General features: G+C 43.8%; 1 protein-coding gene across 2 annotated transcripts in view; it reads right to left on the reverse strand.

Annotated features, from left to right (window-relative positions):
* ITPR1 (inositol 1,4,5-trisphosphate receptor type 1) overlaps positions 1–19,762 on the reverse strand; it is a 227,450-nt gene that overhangs the window by 42,133 nt on the left and 165,555 nt on the right. For both annotated transcript variants that reach the window (XM_090022746.1, XM_090022745.1), the window contains 7 exons: positions 12,647–12,827; positions 11,757–12,010; positions 7,493–7,693; positions 4,614–4,724; positions 3,155–3,250; positions 2,101–2,223; positions 291–395 (listed from right to left, as the gene is read on the reverse strand). In XM_090022746.1, coding sequence (XP_089878872.1) covers positions 291–395; positions 2,101–2,223; positions 3,155–3,250; positions 4,614–4,724; positions 7,493–7,693; positions 11,757–12,010; positions 12,647–12,827 — 1,071 coding nt within the window. The remainder of the gene's footprint in view (positions 1–290; positions 396–2,100; positions 2,224–3,154; positions 3,251–4,613; positions 4,725–7,492; positions 7,694–11,756; positions 12,011–12,646; positions 12,828–19,762) is intronic.

The following is a 19,762-nucleotide window of genomic DNA, read 5'->3' on the forward strand; positions in this document are numbered from 1 at the left end:
CTAGCTGCAATTTTCAAAGGCCCTAATAGTTAGATACCCAGTCTCTTCACATACGAGTGGGACTTGGCTGTATAAATTTGGAACCTTTGAAAATTACTATTCATAAAAATCAGAAAGATAATGCTTGCATGGGAAAACAAAACAAAACCAACACCAAAATCAAAATCCTGTTCATAAAGTAACTAGTGTTAATGGGAGTCCCCCAATGTTCCTAGCCCCAGAAAGCACTTTTTTCCTTCCTTAAAACTCCCTGTCCACCTTGAAGGAGCCTCCACTCCTTTTCTCGTTACCTCAATCTGTGCCGTGTGCTTGGCATAGAACTCCAGAGCCTCATCCCCTTCGACTTGACCTCCCGGCTTCAGCATGTTTTGTAGTTCCTTGTTATGACGAGCCAGCTAAAAGACAGGAATGCAAGTGGAATGGGAGACACCAGGGACCGCATTCGATGTCTATGGAGAGACCCCTTGTTCCAGCCCACTCGAGTCCCTGAATACAAGGTGCACAGCTCCTCCTCCCCCCGCCCAACTCTTCTGTACCTCAGCCTAAAAGAACAGATAATAACACATCACAAAAGTAGTTTCATTGATGGATTTCAGGGAGAATCATGGAAGTGGTACCCAATGGCAACACCCAATAGGTGGGAGGAGAACATGGCACTAAAACTTCCTCTTAACTTCTGTTTTTGACCAAACCTCAGAAATGGCATCTATTCGGCTGCTAACAGAAGGCCCAAGTTGGCAGGTGGCTTGTCACATTTCAATTAGGCATAATCTCTCTCTTGGCTGGGAGCAAGTCCAGGTTGAGGGCTACATATCCCTGCTGTATTCCTTTCACACTAGGTGTCCGTCATGCTGTGTCTGACTTGGAAAAGGTTCTTTAAGTACTCAGATATAGTCTGCCTCGCATACCCATTTCATCTCTCAGAACATATGCAGTGCTTAGGCAGGAATTTAAGTAGTACCTAAAAGTAAGGATGGCAGAAGAATTGACTGACAACAGATATGCAAAGCCACTATCCCAGCAGCTGATAGGGCTCCCAGTCACAGGGGCACACCTTGCCCAGGATGAAACCCTGAGCCCCGGGGAGTGGAGCTGCCGCGATTCCCAAGGCTCAAGGGTGTATGAAACGCCCAGCCCATATGGGGCTCCTAGCTCTGGCCGACTCTTGCATGCAGCTGAGGCCAAGAGCCCCACAACCAACAGGGCTCCTGGCCCCGGCTGTGTGTGTGGCCCCTGTGGCTCAGGGTCTCCCAGCTGCGGGATCCTGCTTCTTGCCAGTGCAGTGGGGAGGGGGCCGGTATGGGTGACCGGACCCTCTGTGCACCAACAAGAAGGCGCGATTGGATCCAAGGTGCGATTGTGTGGATCGTGCATTAGATTCAATCATGCCGTTACCCGCGTGCATACAGAGGGCCCGAGTGCAACACGATTAATGAACATATTTGATCAGCTTCAGTGGAGAGGATGGGAACAGAGCAGAACTGGAAGGCACCCAAGCAGATGCTAATCTGCATAACGCTTTTAAAGAATGGGCAACTTCAACAACTTGTCTCATCGTGTCAAAGGATCCCATGGCAGCGGCTGTGGACATTAATAGTGAGAACAGAATTCTGCTGCCCGATTTAAATAGCATGGTAGCAACGTGTACTCCTTTGGGAAAAGAAAATAAGCACTGACTGGAGCTGACAAGTAAGATGTACCATCTCAGTGCCTGCAAGATTTTGAAACGTGTCTTTGGCAGCTTCATCAGTAAGAACAGAGAGACTGCCAATTTCCCCTTTACAAAAGGCCAAAAATTCTCCTCTTGTCATCCCTGCAGAGAATTTCTTTTCTTTTCTTCTCTTTCCTTTCAAATCTGTTAGGGTAAACTTTAAAAATTTGGGTCAACTCCCAATGGGAGGTCGGTGGCTACAGAAAGGAGAGAAGAATGTTTAGTGAATCCCGCTACACATCTCTAGAAGAATGCTGCTATAAGATAGAAAGGTCCCAGAGTGTAATAAATTAGAAAAAAATCCCTTTGTTTAAAAATGAATATTCTTTACTATCCTTCAAACTTTTCAACAGAAGACAAATAATTCATTGCTGTAAGCACAGTTGTACCTGATGAGCAAGTATGTAAATATTGTGTCCCACATTCCTAGGAGATGCTGCAAGATCTTCACCGTTTTCACCATCCTCAAATTCCACTTCACCTTGCATATAGGCCTTCTTTATCACTTCCACCTAGGGAGAAACATATGGGCAGCTGGCAATGGACAGCTCCAACTTTATGACGACATTCTGCCAAAATGCACACAATCAAAATTCCCATAAGGGCCAACAGGAGCTTCTCATGCACCTCCAAAAGCACACCTGACACCCAACCAAGCGACAGGACAACGTGCAAAAAGGGAGAGCTGAACCTAGCTGAATATCTCTACCCCATTCTCATCTAAGGGAACGTCACCGTTATTTCACTTTAGATAACACAATTCTCAACAGAACAAGTTACAGCAGATTTTTTACAGCTGCCTTCTGCTGTCGTATTTTGTCGACATCAGATCCATTCGACTGACTGGAAGGTGAGCTCAAGTAAAGGCTGAAACTCTATCCTCACCTCACCCTGCTGTTCCTGGATAAGAGAGCACTCGTGGTATGTTGCGTCATGCACTGATCTTTGGCCCCTGCCATAGCTATTCACAATGGGACAAGTTGACAGAGTTTCAGCTGGACTTTGGATTTCCTGGCTTATGCTTTTGTTTGTTAACATATTAACAGGCCCAAGAGGTTGCTAAAGTTTATGGTATTATAAAAGCTACTCAGAAATACTCTGATTCTTCATCAGTATCTTGCTCAAATATTTAATGACAGAGTCTCATGCTTCCTTTGCTTTATTGTATACTTGAAGCCACTCTGCTTCGCTTCCTTAACTGTGCCTGGAAGCTAAGTGGGCCTGTGGCCAACAGTTATCATGCCCATTCAATCAAATCCTGAAAAGCTTTTTCAATGACCTTGCGGTCTGTCCTGTAGATCACTTTCCGCTGACCTATGACACCAGCACTAGAGTTTACTCTGTAAGCGGTAGGTCACCCATCTACCACCACCATGGCTTCCTGCTAGGCTGCCAACCGAAGTAAAGACAGGCTGATGTTTGGAAAAAACAAGCGGCACTTACCAGTTCTTTTGGCCTCATGTTGTACAGTATTCTTTCTGCGTTTTCACTGTCGTGCCTGCTCTCCATGATTGCCAACAGTAATTTTGAGGCATTGTTCTGGTTGAAGGAAAGCAAAAAAATATGCCAAATCGCTGTATGGTTCCAGGACCTTGGCATACACAGCCCTAACTCAGTCTCTGCTGGCTAGCTGGGTTGTAGTCACATAGCACGAACCACACAGCTACAGTTTGGACAATTCAGAATACTACAGCACTTCTACCGGTTCATCCGACCTGAAGCACGCCTTGCTTTCACTCCTCATAGGCGATTTGCCAAAAATACGGTAACAGCCTAAATCCTTTTCTGTTTACTTCTCCAACCCTGTTACCTACTGAGTTGCATCAAACAAATTCAGTGCAGCTCCTGACCTCATCTGCCTAAAATTAGGACAGCAGTTGATTTTTTTTTTTTTTTTTTTTTTTTTTTTTAAAGCTTCTCTAGTATTACTGGGAGTTTAATGCTCACAAGAAGCAAGTTCAACCTTACACAAAATTGATTAAGTCTAAACAAAGAAACAAAACAAACAAATGAACAGGACAACCAGACCGAAGACACAGATCTGCTTCATTGCTTTTAACTGAAAATTACTTTGAGACCTGCCTTTGCCAAGTCAGAGGGAGGAAATGGGAAAATACCACAAGGCACCAGACTACTATAATATGAACAATTAGGACTGAAATCCATCATGGCTGACATTTAAAAACCAATAAAGGTATTTAATTTGGAAGAATGATGTTAAATTGAGTCTAAGAGTCTTTTAAGACTTTTTTTGTTTGTTTGTTTGTTTGTTTGTTTTTAGCATAAGAAAAGCCACGGTACATGAATCTGCATGGAAAACAAATAAATGCAACATTATGAGGACATGGCGCTTAAACACATGATGAAATCCATTCACCTGGTTCTCATAACTGCTTTAAGGCATCTTAATTGCATACTTTGACCCAGTCAAAGTATGGAGGGCTAACTAATTTCAAAATTAAGACTGAAGTGCCTGTGAACCATGTTGAATAAGTCTTGCTAACCAGACTTAAAATACAGGTACAGGGTGAACAAAGCATCAAGCAGCCAAATACAGCATGGGAAATTTTACATTCAATATTTCTAGGAAAGTTATTCTAAGAGCGTATTAGTACAGTACTTTCATCACTGTTACAGCAATTCATCAGTAAATAGATTAGCCCAAAAGATGAAATCTCGTGATTCAAATGTTTCAGTTTTACTTTTGCAGTGCATCATTCAAGGCATAAGACATCTCAATTAAGAGCTACAAAGCTTTTTCAGTCACCTGTCAGACAGACTCTCACAATTTAGTTTCGAGACAGTCAGGACTATTTTGCCATATAATAAGTCATCCAGTTTCAGTTACAAGCTAGTTTCATCTTATTGACGATGTACATCTCTATGTAAAATGTCCACTTGCCTTCAGTTCCAACACCAAGTCCATCCTCTTTTTTCCCAAGGGATTGATGTCATTGAGAATCAGTGCTGTGATGATGTCAATGCCGTTGGATTCATGAGTAGCAATGCAGTTCTGCACAAAGAAAATAACCATTGTGATAAAACAGCTCAGCTAAAACCATTGTAAAAGGCCGCTTGACTTGCCGCACCCACCTAGAAAGTCACTTTGGCTGGTATTACCTCTCAAGTTTGACAGACAAGTGGAATGTTCTAATCAGTCTGGTAATTAAGCGTCACAGATTTAAAAAGCGCGTTTCAAATTTGGCTGCCCCCAAGTTGCATCATGACGCACCCAAAAAACCGGGCTGAGGAAAGCCTCAACGCACTGCAGTTGATAAGCTAGTTGTGTTCACGCCAAATGTGTTCAGACAATATATTGCTCTATGCCAACATGCCAGTCTGTCTCAAGTTATAGAAGGGTTATTTTTTAACCCACAGGTGACCGGTTCTTTCTAAATAGCTGTAGGTTTCCATAATTTCTATGCTTGCGCTGGAATTTTGCGCATGAGTCACAAATTTATTGGGGGGGGGGGGGGGGGGGAGATTGTTTGCTGGATTCAGTACCCGTGTTTCAGATCTACCTCTGATGCACCTCGATTTAGAGATAATTATTTCAGCTAATCTGTAGTCTGTACTGCAGAGATGCATGTTGCATTACATCTCCACACAAGCTTCTCCAGGACTCTTATTTCATTGCATTGTTTAGTTGTCCCCGGTACATTTTGTTTAGCTTTACTGTAAATTACATTTGAGCAAACAAAAAAAATATATAGCAAATTATTAGTTTGAATGACAGACAGTCTCCCAGCTAATTGTGGACAATTCAGCTGCTATTTTTAATGGCATCTTTCATATGTTAATGAGAAGAGAATAAACAGCATCACAAGAGAGACCGAACAAAAGCATATTCATTAAACTACCCCCTGCTACCCTCTTAGCACAGCTACAATTACCTGTCATCGTAGGCTATGTTACTTTAATAGCGCTCGGCACACAGATTTGGGGAGGTAGGGGGGAGGGAAGGATGATTCAAAAAGCCCTATTCCTTTCCTGGGTGATTTAAGATGGCATGTCAACACCCCAGTGATCATTCCTCAGTGTGCAGACAAGACGATGCAGTCAGATTTACAGTGTCAAAGGATTTTTGTAATTGTAAATACAGATCTCATTTGTTAAACACTTTGCATCCACAGCTGGACAACTAGGAAGGCATAATGCAACAGCCAGCACTGAAAGCACCGTCTGTAACATGTACTTAACAAGCGCTGCTTGTTTACTGCCTATCACAGAGCTGCGAGTGTGCTGGGGCATCTTTTTGCCTCGCCGCTTAACTTACAAGCAGCCCTTCATTTAGCATAGATTATTCTAGATATTCAGCTCTTGGCCTATTCACTGCATGTTCAGATGAGACGAGGCATGGAGGAAGGGGCCTGGCTGCTATGGAACACGGACTTAAAAGATGGCTGTGCTACCCAAGGCGGTATCCACCTGGTCAAGTGGACTAGCACAGCTACGCAATACGGCTAACGATCACTATTGTGCATGTCATCTGCTCTGTGCCCACGAGCCTGAACTGCTGTTCTAAGAAGCTAGCCCTCAAATAGCATTTACACCCATTGTTTGAGGAGATAGAGACTATCCACCAGAGAAACCGTCCCTCTTTCTTCATCCCAAATCATCTAAATCCAGAGGCAGGATGGACAACATTTGGTCTTAAGCCAATAAATGCTTCCTTACAAACACAGAATTGTAGACAATGAGGACTGGAAGGGACCCCAGGAGGTTTTCCAGTTCAACCCAAAGTGCAGGGGGGCTGGACATGATGATCTTTAAGGTCCCTTCCAGTCTCTAACAACTATGAAATGATGAAACCTGCTGTTCAAAAGCAGGACCATCCTCCAACTAGATCATCCAAGCCAAGGTTTTGTCTAGCTGGGTCTTAAAAGCCTCTGAGGATAGAGATTCAAGTACCTCTCCGAGTAGTCTCTTCCAGTGCTTTCCTCATTTCTGGACAGGGCTCAAAGTTGTATAAGGGGTACTGTTCCCACTCAGCTTGGGCAGGGCCAAATGCCTGCTGGGATGGGAGGCTGGAAGTGAGCTGAATGGGCCACGTGGGGAGGGCGGGGGAGAGGCCAGGCTGTGGGGTGGTCAGTCACTGGAGAGACTCCTTGAGAGGGGGCATGAAATGCAGAGCATCTCAACCCCAGGTGGACTGCAAGGGCTCAGGCATCCCTCACAGGCCATAGGGAGCGAGGAAAGCAGGAGGGAGAGCAGCCAGCGGCACCTGGGAGGAGGACAGGGGCAGGGGCTGGTGCCAGCAGTAACCCCAGTGGTGCAGGGGCCACTTCTGCACCAAGTGAGGCCAGTGGCCAGGGGGAGATCTTACCACCCCCTCCCAGCCACAGGGGTATGGTTGGATTGGGGGGGGGGACGGGGTAAGGCCGGCTCAACTGGCCACTACATCTGGCCCAGCCCATCCCTGCCCTGCTTCTCTTGCAGCTTCACCTGTTGCTTACTGCAGCAGCCTGGCATAAAACTTGCTTATGGCTTTGCTACCCATCTGTAACATGAGCTTTTAAAGCAACATACCTTCTTTGACCTATGTACAAGAGTCATTCTCTGCTTTCAGTGTTAAATAAACCTTTCCCAGCAAGAGTTAAGACAGGCCTGAGTATTTCTGATGCCTTCACAGAGGAAAACATCAACTTGGATCAGGGGAGCAACACAAATGGCACTGCAAGGCAACACCCCATGGGTTTAATGGATGGGAAGGCCCAAGCAGAGCAGAACACACCCCGCACGCATATGGCGCATGGGTCAATCCTTCTATGGCCATATTACCTGGTTTTCGTGGCAGGGCCCTTGACAGTACTCAGTCAAACTTTCCAGGGTTTGGTTGATCAGTGCCACGTTCTTCTCATTTATATACAGACCAAGAAGTCCAAGTCCTCCCGTTGTGCTTCCACAGATGCAGTCCAGAAACTGTAGCGTCTCACATACCAGGTTGTAGTTCGTTTTGTTGTTTTGACAGCGCAAGAAATTCTGTAGTCAAGTTTCAAGGGAAAACAAACACACACACACATACATAGAAACCGATCTTAGGAGTGTAGCCTTTTACTAGGTTCAGTGGATCCGAGATTACACTTTGCAGTGTCACACTAATAAATTCTACTTGGCTGCATAACCCAACAGGAAAAGGTGTCTAATTTTAAAGGAAAAAAAACAACCTGATGCTTTGGATACAATTAAAAATTCTTCAAGCACCTCCTTTGAAGCCTCTGCCCTCTCTTTCTGTCCCTCGCCTATGGCAAGTTAGTTTTAAAGCTGAACAAAAAGCAACACGTGGTGCATAATATATGCATCTGTTAACACATTAATAGAGTATATGGCCTTGTGTATTCTATATGTCCGACGAGTTGTTATAAGTCTGGGGTCCTCCTTTCTCACCTACCAGATTCATCTCTCTCTTTAGGACCCAGAAAACCAAGACCTTCCATTGGAGCAGGAAAGCACTTCTTTGGTTTGGGGTTGCACAGCATCACCTTAGGCGCCGTGACAAAGAGGCATCTGACTGCAGCTCTTGGAGAAAGGGAGAGCCATCTTCACAACCTGATGCTCTCAATTCCATTTCTTCCTACATAAATAATGCAATTATTGCTTTAAGCTGTTGGTTAGGAACCAACAGCGTGGGTTATAACAGACTTCCTCTTATGTATTCCAAGTGGGAAAAAACTTGTATTCAAGAGGGCAGATTACTGAAAAACAAAATTTCCCAGTGACTCAGATACTATGCGTCAGTGGCACTGTGTAGAGAAAATTTATTTTACTAGAAGTTTCAGTGCAATTCCTCTCTCACTCGCTATTAGTAGATTAGAAAAACACTTGGCTTGGAAGGGGGAAGAAAAGGTCTTAGATGAGCAGAACATAAAAGGACTTTGGACCTGACAGGTCTCTTGTCTACAAGCTTGCAGGCATGCTGTGAACTGATGGCCTCTAGTGGTTATGTCAGACTAATGACTTTAAAAACTAAGAGACTGAGATATTGTCAGATTCAATTGAAGGCCCGACTAAAAAAGGAAAACGCTGTCTATGAATGCAGATTAAAGGTGACAATGATTCAGCGCATTTCAAGTGATTGCTCATTTAATACCTTGACTTTGGATTAATTTGTCAGGCAATGTAAAAAAGATGGAGACGGTTGAGACTGCAAAGATCGGAGCTTCCAAAAAAAGCTCCAAAACAAATGCTTCCATTGCCAGGGAATCCTCTCGGTGAGAAAAACAGATTTAAACTATTCCTGTTGTAAAAGCTGGGCTGATAATAGCATTAGAATGTCTCTGTAGGATTTTAAACCCAAAGGTCAGCAAAAGCAACGGGAAACACGGGGAGAAGGAGAAACAACAATTGACTACGCACGTTGAAGACGAAAGAGTGGAAAAGAAAAAACTGAATGCCCTCCTGACAAAAGCACTCAATTCAAGAAGTCTTCATCAAAGGCTCAGGGTTAAACCCTCTAGCACAGAAGGCAATCAAAACAGTATAATAAAGAAGTGGGGAACGACTCTCAGGTTATTGGAGATGTTGGATAGTAACAGTCATACAGCAAAGAGGAGGCTGGGCAGAGGTCAAACTATGAAGTTTTGTTACAAGATTAGACCGAATATTTAGAAAACCAGGTTAAAAATAAAAATTCGTTGTTCTTTTGTGCAAAAAGCCACACACTTCATGTATCCTATACAGATACACACACACACACACACACACACACACACACACAGGGGAAAGGGTCCTGAAGAAACTCTATCTACTGTTCTATCCTTTGCAATCTGGAAAATGAGAGCTGGATAACGATTATATGATTGCATTGAACGTGATTACGTTCTGCAACTTTTTAATAAAGGCCCCATGTTAAAAAGGGGGAAGGATGGTTTAATACAGACCATTTAGGAAGTTGGAGAAAGTTGCGTTTTCAAATTCAACAAATATATACCAACACGCCAGGATTTCTCCATGGCTGAGCCACCTCGTATTAAGATCGAGATATAGGTCTCGTTCCTGAGCCAAAGATGATTCTAGATTCATTATAGTCAGTGCAACAGTCAAAAGTTACTCCAACTTTGCTTATAAGGTAGAGCCCTCATCTAGAGCCAAGTGATTTAATTAAAACAACAAAACAAAAACAAAACAAAAAAAATGCACACACCCACTCACCTTTTGGTCTAAATGGGGTTCTGCAGCAAGTTTGCAACTATCCCAATGAACTGAGTGCACAAAAAGAAACGGAAAGGAATACCTAGGCACCCAGCTCCTTCAGACTTAAGTGGACACTGGGCAGTAAGACAACCCTGAACGACTAATACTCAAGAAGAAAGTCTTGTTATTACTCTTTAAGAAACAGAATGTTTCAAATGACAAGAAATAAAGCTTCCCCCTAATGGGAGCACGTACGAGGGACATGAATTATCAACTGTCTGAAGCACGTGCGCATTTTATTTATGACGATGGAAGTAGGCTGATAAGATTAAGTTACAACAGGGCTCCACATGGTTTGAGAACTCCTTCTGACTTGGAAGATAGACACTTCTATAAAGCCTTATACAGGGACGACTTGAAACGTCTTTTTTTGTACAAGCCACCTAGTTTTTAAAGACTGATACAAATGTTTGGCAGAAACCTGCTGGATGTCTAGCTGCAAGTACCTTAACCCAGTGCTCCTCACTAATTTGCAATTCAAATCTGATTTAGGGTAAAAACAGAAGAGACGTGAAGTTCTTGATACTCCAGCTGCCAACAACAAGAGGGGTAGGTTATAGCCAGCTTGCTGCAAGCGCTTTGTGTGTGACAGGAATACACACACACACACACGAAAAATGGTTTCTCTCACCTCTAATTTCATCTCCTTTCCCACAGCAGAAAGCAAATACCTGCTGGTCATGGAATTAGTTGTTCAGGGGAATACATGCTGCAGTCCAAAGTTTCTGCATTGGCCTATACTCAATCTCACTCCCGTAATCTTCAGCGATTGGCCAAACACCACAGCGCAACAGGGATTCTGTGCGTGTGGCCTGAAATACCACCATCAAATTGGCATCCTACTTATCCCCAACATTGACCAAGTCATGAAAATGCTGAACCTACTTGATCTCCATTTTGCCAAAGGAAACAAGGAAAACCCTGGTCTAGTACCTGCTGGAACTATAAAGTGCTAATGGATAGCATGCTCACAGTGCAGAAATACTAACATCCAGATCCGATTTCAAACACTGTCAGTAGCAGGGCATTCATGTTCAATGGTACTGATCTGCCAGATCTGAAAAGTGCTCAGGCAGGGTCTTACAGTTCTGGCACAGAGAAAACAATAAGCAATCAAGGCAATTATTCTTCCTCGATGAAGACATTTAGCATATTCTACCATCTTCCCCTCGCCAGTTCCTCGCTTATGTTTGTGGAACATGGAAGTGGCAGTAATGCCAAAGAGTCAAAGTTAATTACAGTCCATTTATAAGCAAGGATCTTATCTCCCTATGAGGCACACACTAGATAAGATCACTAATGTACACATTTTCGGAGCCACTCCAGCAAATTACTCAACCGCACGCTCAACTTTAAGCACCGGAATAGCTGTGTGGAAGTCAATGAGATTAGTCACATGCTGAAGGCTAAGCCCACTCTGAAGTACCCAAGAGGATTTGGATCTCTATTTTCCGGTTGGCTTCCCACATACGCATCTTCCTCATACGCTTCCTCTCTCCCCTCTTACAAGTGACCAACAAACCTGGAACCAGAATCACCGTTTCCTTCATACAATTACCTAGTTTAAACTTATCTGAAGAAATGTCCATTTTTTCAACTTAATTTCTTTCATGCTAGGGCACGGTGAACACTTGGATTGGGACGACAGACCGACCCACCTAAGGGAAGACATTGGGCAATACGCTCCTCAACACCCCTTTGCCAAGCAATCCACGGAGCACTCTTCAATGAAACGTGTGCCCATATCTGCTAAATCAAAGACAATCAGCTGACCATTTAAAACGTGCACTGAAGTAGAAAGGTGGATACGGTCGCAATCGCTTCACAGAATATGCGCATCCACCCAGGTTACCTGTAGATCCCGATTGTGGTTTTCACAGAGCAGCTGCAAGAAACGGAGGATGGGTTGCATTATTGTAATGACTGCACTCATCTCCAGCTCATCTCTGTTCTTGTCTGCTGCAGACTGCGCTCCATCCCCAATTGAAAAGTGGTCATCAGGATCAGCTTCCCTCCTGTATGTATTATAAGCCTTTCGCGTAGCAGTGGAGGCCTCGAGCAACTGATCCCGGACTTCCTCCGTGATTTGGGTCATAGGTTCCCGCACTACAATACAGGAGAACAGACATGCAATAAAAGACCTTCCACCTGGTAATCTGAAGGAAAAGGACCACGAAAAAGCTAAATCGCAACTCTCCCCTTAAAAGTTTCACACAATCGGCCAGCTATTCACCATCATTGTACCCCTTCTGGTAAGCATTTAGTGTGATGTGAAAGGCTATCGTGTCACTTCACACTTTTGAAGAAGCCACTGTAAAGTGTTTCATCTTAATTGTTAATCTGTTAGGCAACAGATCACAGGCAGCCAACACTATTAGGAGTTTAGTAAAAGCCCCGTTATCTCAGAAGATCTCCCTCCAGTCATTGTTAGACAAGCACTGACCATGACCTACAGTCCAAGGGCATTACAACCAAATCAGATTTAGGCAGCTTGTCAGGCTAGACATGGTGGAGAAGCCTCGTCTCAGAAATGCTTTTTCATCGTTTCAATTGTACAATCTCACAAATGGATGAAGAGGGGATGCTGCTCTGGAAATCCCATGTCAGGGCACACCACTGATATCTTAACTTTTGTTCTGTGGGATCAGAGACCAGAGTATTACTGCATCAATTGAAATGAGTTGAACAAATACAGTGCTTTACCCTTGCGTCACGTTAGAACAGAAAGAATTTGAGATTGACCTCTTTTCCTGACTGGCACATCTCTGTCAGTGTCCTCATCTTTCTTTTTATTTCCCAAGTCACTCGTGTTGACTGTGACGGTAGCCTTGATTTCTTGCTGAGCCACTTTCATGCGGTCATAGAAAACCTTAAAAAATTTCTCCGATTTCTTATCTTCCGTGAGCCGGCAGAAGAACGAATGCTATTAAAACAAATGGAACAATTCTAAATTGTCATGCAGAGGCTTGAGCAGAGAGATTATTTCACCTTCCTCTGCGTCTGATGCATTATATACACTGAAAGACTGAAAACGCAGTTAGCTTTCACTAGAGACAGGGCTCTAGAGAAATGAAGACTAAATCCTCTTTGTCAATGAGTCCAAACAAATGTCTCAGTTACATTAGCTTAGTTACAAATATTTCCAAATATGCTTATTGCTTTTTCAAAGCAGCTCTTGTTAACAGTCGCACTGAGCCTCCTACATTATATAGACGGCATATTTCTCTCAACTGCCAGGTACGCACAAGGGAATGATTTATCTTCTATAATTTGGAGTACCTCTTTTGAACCAGCAGACACAAAAGCGGTCCTTTCTGGTCTCCTTACTCAACCACAGGCTTCCGCTGCATGCAATATTCAGCATGAATGTCAGATCCTAACGTACACACACAGGACAGACTTAAGGCAGTTTTTTAAATACGGGAGTGGCTTTTGTTGCGTTTTCATTTTGCTTTTAAGACTTTTTATTCTCCTTCCCTTCTGTATTTTAATTCCTGCAGCAGTGTACCTTTAGAAGTGGCAGAGAAGCTGCAAGTATTAAGTGGTTTTAAAAATATTTTGTTAATGTTTTTCTGCCCATGCATGTGCAGAGACGGAAAGTTCTTTTTACCACTGAGGAGAATACAAATCATGTACGGGTCACCAGGAGCCAACGCAGTGAGGGATCAGACAATTCCTGATGAAACCAATATGCTAGTACATAAATCAAGGCCAGACTTAAACACAACTTAAGGATGAACTTGTAAGTGGGTCACCTTATGCAGAGTATTATGAAATTAGTTAGCATTCTGCAGTGGCTCATGATCCAACAGCTTCCCGTGATAAATAGGCATGAAGTCTGATTTATTGAAAAAACAAATTTAAAAAAAAGTGGGAATAGCAATATATCCTGCGTGCTTTTCTGAGACGCAGACTACACAAGGCCACCTCTGGCGTGCCTGCCTTTGATCAGTCCCCAGCAGTTCTGGTGGGAACACCACCAGAGTGACTTTCAAACACTAATAAAGTCGCTGCTTTGATTACCAAGGAAGAGTGGGAGTGCTACTATTCAAAACACTTAGTCAATATCTACATGAGACCCCATGAAATTTGGGCAGCCTCTACCGAGCCAAGAAACCTTAATTACTTCTAGCCAGCAGGAATTAGTTGGCAGAGGAGAAACGGAGTAAAAGTAATTTAAAATAGTTGGGGGGAAAAAAAAAAAATCTTAGAAAAATTTTAGGAGGCAGATTTTACGCTGAGCTATTACAGATCTATCAAACAACTGCTGGTCTACCGGGGAGGCAGCACTATGCACCTCAACAGCTAAATCAGCTTTGATAGTTTTAGTTTGAAAAGCAGTCAGCACCCATTTGGGGCAAGAGCTTCTGACGGCAATATAACCGCTGGGAACACTTTCCCCGCTATGCATTCAGACGACATTTCCTAGAAGAGCAGCAGACATTAGAGAAAGCCAGGGCCAGCCCATCAACCTGTTGCTACCAGCAGATGTTGATGGTATTAGGACAGGGGTAGGGGCAGGGCAAGGCAAGTTGCAGAACTATTAGCACAGTGCTGTAGGCTGAATAACTGGCAAGAAGCAACCGTCAACACAGTCAGCTGGAGAAGTACCATACAGAAATGAAGTAACCTTGGAACTGATTTTAGGTGCCATCGTACTTAACCACCTCTCTGCCAGATCATCAACAAAATGTTCAACGTGTTTGTGGAATTTGTAAATGATGCAAATATAGGACGGGATGTCCTTCTATGTTTGGACAGCTTAAAGAAAAACACCGTCAGGACGCTCACCTCCCTGGGGTTATTTGAGCGCAGCAGCCTTTCCTGCCCAAGAGCAGGGGAGCTGGGCCTGATGATCTCAAGAGCACCTAACATCTACGAATCTATGACTGGGGGTGGGGAGAAGGCGACAAAAAACACTTGTGTGCCAATATAACCCGGACCCTTGGTAGCATGAAAAAACAAGGAAGGTAAAAATGATGAGACAGGAGTGACACGAGCAGTAACCATATTCCCAGCATCTAGTTCCAGGTGAAGTGAGCCTTGTGCTAAGCACGCAACTTGCTTTGAGGCTTTGTGGAGCAGACGAGAACTACCAACTCTCCGAAAATAATTTCTCAGCATATTAGGCTACATGCGAGTCCATTATTTGAGTGCACGTCACTTAACGCGATCTGCAGAATTATCTCTGACCCAAAAATCAATTATTTGAATGTGAAGTTACGAGACTGTAAAAGGGATTTCCCCTTGTCCAACACATCTGTTTGTTTAAATGAGGTGGCTGTTATTTAATTAAAACAAGATTAAAAGCAAATTAAATGTATTGTTCATTTTAAACTGGTTATTTTGGACTGACCAGAACCGCTTGACAGGATCTATTCATTCAAAACAATGAACTCAACCTCCTCGCCAACGTGTTTTCGGCCTTCTGGACATGGCCTGACTTCTCAAAGCAGGGACTCCCATTTTACTAGCCGTCCGTAAATTTTAAAAGGACAACAGGTAGCTGGAACACGCTACTTTCCTGCTAGCGACAGTAAGCAAGAACCAGGCCCTCACACGCAACTAATAATGTTTTCTAACTAATCAAACAAAGCATCAGCTCTAGACAGAAAGCGCGTTGCCGCCAAAGTTGTTCTTTGAGTAATAAGGAGTTTCGGCTTCTCGGGCTAGTGTCTAATGTCAGCTGATCACAGATATAAAGATCCTTCACTTCAGAAAAGCCTTCCTTCGATGAAACCGGTGGTGAAGGAAAACAAAAACAAACCACCCCCCCCCGCACACACACACGCACACAAAAACTTCTGCACGAACGGCCCTAAAGAAATACCATGTATATGAGTAATTGTTATTTGCTAACAGATTTGACTGTTGTCTTTTCAAGCTCTACGGCAGACTTTTCCATCGCACTTCAAAGGAAAAAAAAACAAAAAACAACCTAGTAAAAAGAACATTTCCAGTAAAGCATTTTCTGCGTGTACCGTGCCTGTATTCAATGGCTGTCACAAAGTGATGGTTTCAATTTAGGTCAGAATACCTAACACCTTCACACATATGAATCAACCACATGCCAGCTACCAAGATACTGTATTTTAAGAGGTGTGATCTTGTAAGTTGTGGTTGAGCAGGTAGTTGTAGGTGATAATTATAAGACAGAGAGAGGCTTATTTACAGATACCATCTTAGATTTATGTTAGAAACATACTTTATTATGAAGGGGGGGAACAAATTGGGACACCACCATAAGATGGAGGTGTCATTCCGAAAAAGCTTTGGGATTTTGACCTGAACATAAAAACGTCTTGTGACCAGGATCCTGACTGCTGACGAGGCAGACGCAGTCAGGTTAATGCTGGGTGGTGTAAGAGCTAATACATTTCTACTTGATCCTAAAAGCACCAGTGGCTTTGTCCAAAACGGGCATTCACTCTTGTCAAAATAAAAGGGGCATATAGGCAAGTCACCGGGAGCCCAAGAGCAGAGCTCACGTTGCATAACTTGGAAGAGATCACCTCACAAGGTCATCTAATCCAGCCCCCTGCTCAAGGCAGGATTATCTCCGATTAAACTGCCCCAGACAACGTCTATTCAACCTGCCCTTGAAAAGTCTCCAAGGATGGAGATTCTACAGTTTCTCTATGTGGCCTATTCCAATGCTAGACTATCCTTAGTCATAAAGCGTCTCTGAATTTCTGGCCTAAATTTGCTCTGCTGCCACTGCTCCTAGTCCCGTCACCTCTGGCCGCCGAAAAAAAAGACCATCTCCATCCCTTCTGCAATCAGGTATTTGAAGAGAAGTCGCCTTTCTAGCATAGGGCAACGCCCAAACTAGTTCCTAGCCTACAGTGGTCCCCCCCCCCCCCGACTCTGTACTGCCTCCTTGTAGATAGACTGGGGCTTAACGGACCAACTCGAATGGAAGGTTTAAGTCAGAGAAAAGCCTTTGTTTTGACCACAGCAGAAAAACAGGTGAAAAACAAAGGCAGGATTCAGTCCACAGACTCTGGGCCAGCCTCCTTCCTTTGTTTCGTCCAGTAGAGGGATTCAAATCACGGGACACGCAAACCAGGACCGTTACCAGCAACAAGGGCTTGCCCCACAGGATAGAACTGGACGGGTTGAACCTGATCATTAAAAACAGAACAGGACTCCAAGGCAGCATATTACACCACCACAAAATGCGGAGCCCAGATGCTCCTTTGGCATTTGCACCTTTAAAAGTTTACATAGGAATGACTCACGTATGCGCAAGTGAGATGCGTGAACGACTATCTGGGTAGTTCGAACCTGCCCCGCTGTTTGCTCCCTGCTATGAACTTCTGTGTTCATGTTGCCCCCAGCCTCTGCCTTACACCAGTTACTATCAAACCACAGCTGCACCAGCCGACTTCTGCTTTTCCACGTCTTCAGTGTAGACACATGAAAAATTTCCTCCAGGAGCCTGCTGGTACCTGCATTTCTTCCCGCCTTCTAGGCCCCTCCACATGGGGTTATACATCTATCGTCTTGCAGCATTTAGCACTCAGGTGCTGAACCCTTCTAAAAACTGTCGAGACGGGCAAGTCGGCCTTTGGAAACCGTTCCCTGGTATGCCTCAGCAGCATCCCAGTCAATCCATGTCTCTGTACAGAAGAAACCTCCCCTTGTCTTGGCCAATAAAATAGGGTAGCTGCCCTATACACGTTTTCTTCCCTCTCTGCCCCCGTTTCCGGATTGACTCCCCAAATTTGAAATAAGAACCACAAATATTTGTTGAAGTTTATTTGCTGTTTAAGTCTGTTGCACGGCATCCCCACAACTTCAGCAGCGGGGGAAGTACTTTGCTAATAAAATATTTACACGGAGCAGACTGCAAGGACGCATTCAGTCATGAGGACTGGGTCTGTTACCAAACCTACATGTTGTCCGCTAACATAAATTTTAACACGAGATGAAATACTGTTTGATAACAGTCTTTTGCCATGAAACAAGAAATATCACATGATAGGAGGTCACAAGGTTTGTTTCATCCACGCTGACTTCAGTGCTCGCAGCTTCAAAACCTCAACGAAATGCAACATCTCAAAGCACAGTGACACACTGCCAGCCAGTTAAAGCAAATCGAGATTTCTGTCCAACACCAGAACAGAGGTAGCGTAATCATAATCAATTGCTACAGCCACAGAATGGAAAAATGCCCCAACACATTCATACACTAAATGCATATGACAACACAAAATCTTCAACTGCAGTAAAAAAAAAGGACAAGGGAGGGTTTCCCACAAGCGTTTTCAAATGGGGAACAGCAGTCACCCACACAAACCATTCACAACCAGACTTTCAAAGTTTAGCTTTCAGCTGCATTTGCGCTGGCTGCCTCTGAACTTACAAACTTCTGGCTTTAGATTCTCCAGGAGAAGAGCACTACCCTTTCCTTGTTTCTCAGTGCAATTTAACAAGCTTCTGTAGGGGAGTCATGGAAAAAGCTGCATTTATAAAGCAGACTGTTCCCACGCATGCATCACTGCTCAGCAAAGTACACAAGGTGTGACACCTTTCATCCATCTTTATAGCACGCCACATTTTGACACTTAGCACGTGGCTATTTTCACTTAATGGGAACAGAAAGGGAGGGCAAATCCAGCACAAGTAACCATTCTTATTCATGGAGGTCAGGCTGATCCTTACAACCAGCTCAAATGCAAGAAGCCTATGGAAAAAAACACCACCAGAGGGAAGTTTTCAGTAAATCTAGAAACTGAAACTTCTATTAATGAATTCCTCATTGCTTTTTCCTATGGGCTACCAAAAACAGAAGACTCCTAAACCAAATAAGAAGCCTTCTCCCATCTTTGCTCTACTCGGGTCTGAACAGAGTTACTGAACGTTTTACTAGCCCATTATCTTTTTCTGACACCTTCATTGTGGTTGTGGGTAGAAAATAAGATTCTGGAGGAAAAAAAAGTCTAGAGCCAAGACCAAAGCAACTCAACGGAAGAATGACATGAGGCTCTTGGTACTACTGTACTAAGAAGAATAATTCACTTATAAATAAAGTGAAGAAAGAATTATATTAGATCAGTTTGCCTGACCCTCCCGCATAAATCACAAGCCCTTACATTTTTTCCAAAATGACGACATACCGATCACTATCCAGAATAGTAAAATACAGATTATGATATACAAGGAACCCACGGACCAATGTACATATCTGCACAGAACCAAGAAAGCTGTAATATGCAGCCAAGCCCTCTGATACCATCAAATTTGTCCTGTGAACGCCCGTGATCGTCACCTCACAAATCTGAAAAAAGGATTCCACTTAACAAGATCACACTTTTGAAAGAGCCACCCAATGCCATGTGAAGAATTGCTGAGGTACAGAAGAAACCCCCTCCATGAATCGCACACCACTGGTTAGGACGCATCACCCCTGCCTAGAACCTATACAGGAAATCCTCAGAATTTCAACCCATAATAGAAGACCCAATTCTTAAAGAGATCTTCCCAGAACCACCCACCCTAGCCTTCAAACAAGCACCAAACCTGGCTAACCTCATCACCAGAAGCAAGCCTCCTACGGCCCAAAACACATCAAATGAATCCAAACCATGCCATGACAAGAAACGTAAAGCCTGACAACACATCTCCACCACCCCCACAACTACTACACCCCACAACAGAGCCGTCAGCATTCTTGCACTTTACAGTGGCACCACCAGACACGCAATGCATCTCATCCGGTGCACCAAATGCCACGATGGAAGATACGTAGGAGAGCCCAAACAACAACTGCGCACCAGAACCAACGCACACTGGAAATCCATGAGCTACCCAGTGGTTTCACAGCGAAACCACTCTCTCCCCAATCTCTCAGTT

Source organism: Crocodylus siamensis, chromosome 11 (genome assembly GCF_052110815.1).
Source record: "Crocodylus siamensis isolate JL-2025a chromosome 11, ASM5211081v1, whole genome shotgun sequence".
In the NCBI taxonomy this organism is placed as follows: Eukaryota; Metazoa; Chordata; order Crocodylia; family Crocodylidae; genus Crocodylus; species Crocodylus siamensis.